The sequence below is a fragment of the Chanodichthys erythropterus genome, chromosome 13 (genome assembly GCF_024489055.1).
Source record: "Chanodichthys erythropterus isolate Z2021 chromosome 13, ASM2448905v1, whole genome shotgun sequence".
Taxonomy (NCBI): Eukaryota; Metazoa; Chordata; class Actinopteri; order Cypriniformes; family Xenocyprididae; genus Chanodichthys; species Chanodichthys erythropterus.
Genome location: NC_090233.1, coordinates 29,382,406 through 29,391,824, shown reverse-complemented (window position 1 = coordinate 29,391,824; position 9,419 = coordinate 29,382,406). Strand labels below are relative to the sequence as shown.

Here is a 9,419-nt window from a genome sequence, read left to right as displayed (position 1 = left end):
CGACTGCGCTGACCAAAAGCACGATGGGAAACGACTTGCTGACGACACAGCTTAAAGCTTATTGGTTTAAACAACCGTGATGTGTTGATCTGATTTAAAATGTTTGATTTTAAAACTCTAATATCATGTTTTTATGTGTAAAAATAATGTGTGAATATTCCCAAACTCTCTTGACACAGTGATCTCTCTATGGGTTATGCGAACGTTGTCATTTATAAAAAAATATATATATAAAAACATGTCTATAAAGTAAAAATGATTGATACACACATCTTTCGAATGGAAATAAATGACAAGGCCTACTTTGGGTGTATTGTTCATTATGTTTATTTTCATATAAAAGCAAAAGAACTTAAATTACATCCAGTTTATCAGCAACACAGCGCACGAGTGTGAATCCCGCGATATCCGCCTTTGATCTCGTAGGTTCTGATCCACTGCGAGAACAGAGAACTGTTCGTCTTGCCTGCACTTATTTCACTCCTCCCCTAACTGCAGCCGCCTACTCTCGGCTGAACTTCAGGCGAGGCTAGGCGCATCTCAAACAAGCCTAATATGTGAGGAAGCCCCAGTCAAAGAGCTGCTTGTGAGCTATTTCTCCCCTGATGATGCATCCTCTTTTAAGGTTCCACCTTGCCAATGTAGTGAGTAGGCTTGTTTGAGATGCGCCTAGCCTCGCCTGAAGTTCAGCCGAGAGTAGGCGGCTGCAGTTAGGGGAGGAGTGAAAAAAGTGCAGGCAAGACGAACAGTTCTCTGTTCTCGCAGTGGATCAGAACCTACGAGATCAAAGGCGGATATCGCGGGATTCACACTCGTGCGCTGTGTTGCTGATAAACTGGATGTAATTTAAGTTCTGTTGCTTTTATATGAAAATAAACATAATGAACAATACACCCAAAGTACTTGTCATTTATTTCCATTCGAAAGATGTGTGTATCAATCATTTTTACTTTATAGACATGTTTTTATATATTTTTTTTTATAAATGACAACGTTCGCATAACCCATAGAGAGATCACTGAGTCAGAGAGTTTGGGAATATTCACACATTATTTTTACACATAAAAACATGATATTAGAGTTTTAAAATTAAACATTTTAAATCAGATCAATACATCACGGTTGTTTAAACCAATAAGCTTTAAGCTGTGTCGTCAGCAAGTCGTTTCCCATCGTGCTTTTGGTCAGCGCAGTCGGTGGAGAGGAACTGCGCTCGACTGCAGAATCCGACACGTCCGCATCGCCCTCGCGAGAGGTTTTTGACACACGTCAGCATGACATCAGAGCAAGGCGGACCACCCTCGGACACATTTCTAACCGGCATGCATCTCGCGGTGATCACCGGTGATCGGTTCTGCGCAGAATTTGCTCATCTCAAACAAGCCTAGTGTGTTCGGTTCGCAAGGCAGCTGATTGCACTCACTGTGATGAGCAATGCATGTTTGGTATCATTTGAAATGTCTCAGTGCGACTGGTACAAAGGTAACAAAGGTTTTAAGAGTTTAGAAATATTTTGCTTTCTGAGGTGGGCGTGCCCCTTGTCACAGGGTCTTTCATGCAAATGGATTTCTGTCCCCAAAAAGGTGTAAACTACGCAGTCTGGGACCCTGATTTATACAAATTCCCATTGTGAACTCCTGTTCCCATTTGAAAGAAGTTTCTGTCTTGGTCTGAGTATTTAAAGAGATGTTGCAGGAGGCTCAAGGCACAATTCTGTAGAAAGGTCAGCCCTTAATGCTGTGTGTCCTTCAGATTATTTATCTTTCTGATGTCATGTATTCATCTTTTACCATTTATTTCTGAGCATTTTATGTTTTGTATCGATTTATCTTTGAATTGATTATGTAATTGGCATGATACATTTACCTGACTAATAAATTGATACATGTTTTTTTTTTCTGACTTACTCTGAAATTATTGACTTCGGTAGATTGCGATGTATCCGTTGTTAACCCTGGTCGTAGATTTGCGGTAAGTATATACTAGATATCAGATTGTATGGAGCATGGGGCACATCTGGCCATTTTTTCCCAGCTGCCACACCAACTTAAAGTAAAGTCAGTAAAGTAGTGGTGTAATGTTATATGCATGATGAAGGCTCCCGGTGCAAACTCTGTATTATTGGCAAACTCTAACAGAGTAAGAATTAAAAAACAGAAATTATTGAAGTATTTTAAAATAAGTATTGGACACAACAACCCCCATTAGAGGACAACTTCTAGATCAAGACCAGTAAAACTCTCTTTATTAGCTATTTAAATTGTATCCATTCAATATGCATTGCTTTTTGGAACAAGCACAGAACACAGAGACAAAGGTGGGAAGGTGCTGACTCAGCAGATGTGAATGTGAATAAGTACTAATGAGGGTAAAGAAATTCAATCTTTTGAATATGAACAGACCATTGTAAACCACATACTGTACATCAAAACTGCACCTAATACCTTTACAATCTTGTCAATCATTGACAAAACACATATGCCTCTTTTGAAATCAAACCAAGACAACCATATAAGCATATAAGCTTGATGAGCGAGACGACACGCAAAGAAGCAAAGCCTAGATGTTTAGTGTCTTCAAAACATGATCACATACATAAACTCACATCCAGCTCAAACACATAAGCTTTTCGTTTGTTTTCTTCATGTGGAGGGTAAGAAAGACTTAATATAAATCCAGCAGTCACAAATAAAATAAGTTATTTTAAGAAATGCAGGATAGTGTTCAAATGAAACTAGGGCCTAAAATAAAAATAATATAACAATAATACATATTTATGCACAGTAACATCAGAACAGACAGACCTAGAGGTAAATCTAGGCATTACCAAAAAAAAAAAAAAAAAAAAACTAAATATAAAGAAACCAGGTAAATTCAGTGTTCAGGAGTGCTTGAGTATTTGTTCATGCATAATTGAGTGTGACTTTGTATTTGTGGAGAGGATGAGGTGTCTAGCTTAGGAGCTCCAGGTATGTGACAGGCACTTTGCCTTTCTGGTTGCCTCGCTCTCCAATAAGCCAGTCTGGGTCCATGCCAGGCACAGTGTACACTGTAATCAGCTACAGAAGAACAAAAAGAAAGAAAGAGAAAGAAAGAAAAATCAAGAAGACATTTTGCTTTATGAGGGAACAATGGACATATTTTATTGACAATTCCTGAAAGAAAAAAAAAAAAAGTTAAAAAAAATCTGTAAAATTTATGGTAAAATAAGGCAGCTGTGGTTGAACAAACTTTGCTGCAAAAAATATTTTGGGAATATCAATGTTTTTTTCACATTAGAACTTGGCAAAAGTAGGCGGCAAAGACCAGCCGGCCGCCGCACAGATGTCACAGATTTACACTCCGCTAGACCATGCCCAGGAGGAAGCCATTCCCCTGGTGGAGTGGGCTCACACTCTAATACGACATTGTAAACCCAAGGAGGCGTAAACCAGCACTATCGCATCAACTATCCAATGGGATACTCTTTGCTTCGTAACCAGCAAACCCTTAGTGCAGCCTCCGAAGCACACAAAAAGCTGCTCTGATTGCCAGAAATGGCTAAAGAGCTCAACATATACTCTGAGGACCTGGAACGGGTAGAGTAGACTGCTCATCTTCAGAAATGGGGAGAGCAAAGAAAGTAATAACCTGTGCTCTGAATGGAGTGGAGAGCATCTTAGGTACCTTGCATTGGCTCGAGGGCGATCTTGCAGTCGCTTGGCCCAAACTCAACGAGAGCACCTGCCAGTCACTTTTGTAGGAAAGACAAAATTAACACAATGTTATAGGAGAAGGGATCTACCTTCTGGACTGCACAGCAGTCAGAAAAGACAGACCACTTAAGGGTATAGAGGCACCACCTAGTAGAAGGCATTCTGGCCTCTAAAATTGTGTTCTTGACCCTCTGGGGAAGGCTTGAAGACTCCCGTGGAGAGGTCATAGATAGAGGCTGCACATCTCGGGTGGTGGTGCCAAATTGTCCCTTTCGCCTGGGAAAGGAGGTCCCTCCTAAGTGGAATTGGCCAAGGCACTGCCGACAGAAGCTGAACCATCTCAGGGAACCATGACTGGCTCTGCCAGAGCAGGGCCACTAGCAGGACCGAGCATCTGTCTTCCCCGATTCATCTGACAAACTGGGGAAGCAGAGTTCCCAGAGGGAAGGCATACAGATGCAAACTTGTGTCTCTCTCCTTTGAGAAGAATATTTGGTAGTGAGAGTTCTCTTCTAGAAATGAACTGAAAATCAGTTTTACCAACATTTTCCCCAATATTTAAGCATTTTTCCATATTTGGGTATCGGATTTGTAATATCAGATTTGTGGGCTTTTTGAGAATTGCGTGCAAGACTGGCATTAAAGTGTCTGATGGGAGATAAGTCAATTTTATTAATATGTTAAAATAAAAAAAGATGAATTAAATTTTAAAAATATTAAAACAAAGCACAACCTCTCTCTTATTCTCTATTCTCTCTGACGTGTTCTGTGATTCATCAGCCCAAGCTGTTTCTCATTGAGCTGTGAAATACAGACTGAATGGTGGCTCAATTCACCTAACCGCTTCATGAACATATGCAAACTATATCACTCATTCGGATAAAATGATTTCAATGGATGACAATTGTAATGAAGACGATTACAGTGACAGACAGGAGTCGTACATTAGGTATGTGAGAGTCCATTATTATTGATGCGCAAACAAACCATGAATGTGCGCTCTCGGATCACTGATCATTATAACATATTTCTGCATGAACACAGTTCAATATATTTGCTTAGTTGTCAAAATTAATGTACTACTGTGAGTATTTTAATAATGGATGCTTGCAGAGGAAGCGTGTTTTGGAAAAGTTTATGAGGATTAGTGGTGTTTAGTACACATATGGGCATCCAACCATAGACATGATTGCTTGTTCTGACGGAGGAACTGTTCACTGATGACAAACACACCCGTCTTCAGAATGCTGAATTTCCACACATTCAGAATGTTTTTATTTTTCATATGTATTTTGGTGTGTTTAATTATTCTGAATGTACCCGAATAGTAGCTAAATGCAGTCCTTTGGCATCTCCCTGTGGTCTTGTTTGGTATGGCAGGTTAATTTTGTGCTTATTTCGGTTGCTCTATAACTGAGCAGAGCAAGCACTTTTAAATTGTAAATAATGTCTGCAAAGCGTGTTTGAAAAAAGAACACTGAAGGTTTAAATCTATCTTGAATTTTGTTTAAAAAAAATAATAGAGTTGAAAAGTATTAACACAGGAAAACAAATGTTTTTGTGAATAAAAAAGAGGGGGGTGCTTGCAGTATTGATTCAGGGGCCTTGGAGTAAAAAAGGATGAGATGCTTCAGTCTGCCCGGCACATGCACTGCCTTCACCGAACGAAGTTTGTGCTGTGCCCACTGAAGGAGGCACCTTGCCAGCTTGTACAGAATCCCCCTTGGTGGTTTATGTAAGCCATTATCATGTCCAAATTGAGCAGGACTTGGTGGCCCTTCAAATCTGACAGGAAAGATCTGAGTGCCAGACAAACTGCCATCATCTCCGGGCAGTTAATGCATCATTGCTGCTCCAGGATCAACCAGGAGCCAAACGTCAGTCTGCCGTCACACAGGGCTCCCCAGTCCAAGCTGGAGGTGATATTCATGACAACATTCCTTCTGGAAACCAGCCCCAGATCTATCCCCAACTGATAAAGATGGGGAGTTTTCCATGGGGCCAAGGCCTTGATGCAGCAGTGGGTCACCCTGAGATTGATGTGTCCCAGACACCAAGCGTGGGAGGGAGCAGGCCCAGTGATATTACTGAGGAGGCAGCTGCTATCAGGCCCAGTAGCCTGTGAAATGTCCTGAAGGGGAGCAAGGTCCCGACCTTGAACAACGCCGCAAGCCGCTGAATCAGAGATATTTGCAGCGAAAGCTAGGCAAGCATTTGGGCCGAAACAAAAAATTGCACCCAGGATATTCCTGAACTTTTGGCCAGGCATTCCAAATGGTTGAGAAGCAGGGACCTCTGTGCACACAGCTCGTGCTTCAACTGGGCCAGAATGAGCCAGTCATTAAGATAATTCAGGATGCGCAGAGGGGGGAGAGGGCTGCAACCATGCAATTCATAAAGGTGTGTGGTGCTAGAGATAGTGGTGCCAAATATAAGGACAGTATATTGATAAGCCATCCCTTCGAAACCTGAATCTCAAGAATGGTCTGTGATGGGAGACTAGCTGGATATGAAAGTATGCATCTTGCAGATCCACTGATAAAAACCAATCCCATGGGCAAACTTACGAGAGGTTTTGTTTCAGGGTTAGCATCCTGAATGACCGTCTCATTAGGGCACGATTCAGATGCCTCTGATCGAGGATGGGCATGACGCCACCAACCCCCTCGCTGTGGGGAAGTTGTTGCACATGGAATCTGGCTTTCCACTGCACGGTTCGGTTCGGTTCGGTTCGTTACGGCTCACTTTGGCACTTTTCCACTGCATGAAATAGCTCGGTACAGCTCGTTTTTTTTGTTGCTTTTCCCCTGCATGGAGCCGAGCCAACCTGAGCCGTGTTGTGCAGGGTCATACCACACAGTGCAAAAGGGCCACTGGCTGAAATGCCATTTGTCTGTGCCAGTGCACAGACTAGATTTAATCAGGCTTCAGAAAAGGAGTTTCCCCCATAGCGTCAGCAACTGATGAAATGTGAGCAAACTGTATCAAAAGGGAACTTACTGTTAACCAATTAAAAGGTTTTTACAGTAGCATTTTTAGTATTTTACCGTTAAAAATATTTTTTAAAGTTATTTTTTACCAGCCTAATTCTTTAAACACAAGGCAATGTCACAGGGACTGTAAGCAAACTCACTTTTAAATTGACCACAGTGGGCAAGAAAAAAAATAAAATAAAAAAATCAAGTAATGTGAAGAACTACAAAAGAAAGTCATTTATAAAAGCAAGAGTAAGGTTAGAAAATAAAATGTGTGTATAATTTTGTATTATATTAAATCCTAAATAATTATAATATTTTATATAATTAGTTATGTATAATTATTTATTAATATTTTAATTTCTTTAAAATTAAATAGCTACACAGATTCCTTTAAAACACTTATTCTCACTACAGTACATTCTAAACTTACTAAAATCACTCATACTGATATAATGAATATGATTAACTGTTAAGGAGAGAAAACAGATTTTGATCATGCTCTACCTCATCAGCGAGAAGGGAAAGTTCACTTGTATCTGCAGCATCATAGTCATACAGCACTTTGGCCTTGCGAGTACCAGTGGCGGGAGGCTTCACCTCCTCAATCTTCAGTGTGCTGGCCTCAAGGGCATTGGAGGGGTTTGGGGGACGACTAGGTGAAGAAGCCCCAGGTAGAGTGGCAGAGGAAAGGGGAGAAGGGGCTGTCGACACTCCTGATGTGGAGGCGTTCACAGCAAAGGCATTAGGGAACCTAGAAGCACAGATTAAAAATTAAACATTTAATTTAGGCTTTTACTCGCATATAAACACACATACATAGAGTACCTCACATATGGTAAATACGGAAGCTCATATGCGTGTCACGCAAGAACAGACCTCATCGTTTGAGCTTCCTTGATTACCATACATGATACATTTTATATGTGTTTATATGTAAATAAAATCTCAAATTAAATCTGTTCATCTTATAAAGTGGTCGTAACTCTTCACAAGACGTGGATTACAACGCTCAATTCATATGGATTCATTTTAGTTTTGGTTGCCTGGACTTTCAATGCATTCATTTGTTTTTTGAAGATTAACCAGTCTTATGGTTTTGGAATGACGTAAAGGTGAGCTAAATGATGACAATTTAAATTTCTTTAACGACCTGTCCCTTTAAATGTAGTGTGTAAATGGTCTTCCTTTTTCAGTGTGATGGAAAAAGTTACTCACGTATCTCCATTTGCACTGAGAACAGAGGAAAGAAAAAGGAGAAAAAAAAGAAGTCTTGTGATTTTCTTTACTAGAAACCAGTTGCTATAAAGGGAATGTGTGGATCAACCCCTTTTTACTAATAACTGGTTGTGTCACGTCTGTCTATATCAAGAATAGACTAATGTGAACTAAAGTAAACCACCAAATTGTTGTTTATGGGCAGCTTTTGTAGTTTGCAGTTCTCACCTGCTCAGCTCTTTCTGAAGGTCCTGCATGTGCTTGTGACACTGTGTGTAATAGGCAGCCTGGGCCTCCACAAATTCATGCAGACAACGCAAGTGGTTCACCTGCAATAGAAAAAAAAAACTATCTGAAATGGTCTCTTTTTGTATGTCCTTATTTGAAAAACACATACAATACCATTTAAATGTTTGGGGTCTGTAAGATTTTTTTTTATTATGTTTTTGAAAAAAGTCCATTATGCTCATCAAGGCTGCATTTATATGCATTCATTTATATCAAAAATACAGTAAAAACAGTGATATTGTGAAATATTATTATAATGTAAAATAACCACATCATTCTAAAATGCTAATCTGGTGTTCAAGAAACACTTATTATCAATGTTCAAATCATCTGTGCTTCTTAATATTTTTTGTGGACACTCCAATACATTTTTTCAGTATTCTTTGTTGAATAGAAAGTTCAAAAGAACAGCATTTATTTGAAATCTTTAGTAACATTTTGTCTTCACTGACACTTTCGATCAATTTAATGCATTCTTGCTAATTAAGTATTAATAATAATAATAAAAAAAGACCCCAAATTTTGAATAGTGTATACTTCAAACGCTGCCACTGCAATGCATTCTGTTTGTGTAATGTCCAAAATGAACAGTTGTGCAAATACAACTGCAGGTACTAACATGTGTGCTGCTGATGCCCTCCAGCAGGAGGCGTGTCACCTCTGCCTGCCTGTCAAACTCAGTCTGAGCCACACGCAGCTCGTGCTCTGCCTGGTGGAGCCACACGCACACAAACAAACATAAGAAGGAAAATCACAGGACACATCATCCACGTAGATTTGATATTATTTAATCTTATTATGAATGATTTAAAAATATAATTTTTGAGCTTTTGCCAGTTTTTGAAAAGTTGAGAAAGGACAGGAAATGGTGAGACAGCGGGGAAACGGAATGAGCACACAACAGACCTCTGAACCACAACCCACATAAGGGAGGTTCACATGACCCACTCTCACCATGTGCTCTAACCTCTCACCACTTAACACCATTCAAGAGTTGTTGGTGATTGAAATGCAATTAGTAAGAACAGGAAACATGCAACTAGTAGAAATTACACTAGTGACTAGTCACTGAAAAACACCAGAACTGTTTATAGCAATCTAGCTTTGATTATCTATCATACAGTATGATGGTCAGATGAATAATGTAATTTCTATGTTTCATGTAATGAATATGCTAAAATACAATTTACAATAAAGATGAAATGATGAAAGCAACATTTCTTGCTAACCAAGCAATATTTTA

The 9,419-nt window shown here is 39.7% G+C and overlaps 1 protein-coding gene across 9 annotated transcripts in view; it reads right to left on the bottom strand.

The window, feature by feature from the left end:
- Positions 1–2,234: 2,234 nt before the first annotated feature.
- The window catches only part of sh3glb2b (SH3-domain GRB2-like endophilin B2b), a 37,353-nt gene continuing 30,168 nt past the window's right edge, over positions 2,235–9,419 (bottom strand). For 5 of the 9 annotated variants that reach the window (XM_067405526.1, XM_067405528.1, XM_067405531.1 and 2 more), the window contains 5 exons: positions 8,796–8,885; positions 8,117–8,217; positions 7,889–7,903; positions 7,178–7,424; positions 2,235–3,059 (listed from right to left, as the gene is read on the bottom strand). In XM_067405526.1, coding sequence (XP_067261627.1) covers positions 2,952–3,059; positions 7,178–7,424; positions 7,889–7,903; positions 8,117–8,217; positions 8,796–8,885 — 561 coding nt within the window. In that variant the 3' untranslated portion in view covers positions 2,235–2,951. Of the gene's footprint in view, positions 3,060–3,666; positions 3,734–7,177; positions 7,425–7,888; positions 7,904–8,116; positions 8,218–8,795; positions 8,886–9,419 lie in introns of all 9 variants that reach the window. The other 4 variants (XM_067405527.1, XM_067405530.1, XM_067405534.1 and 1 more) reach the window with 2 other exon arrangements.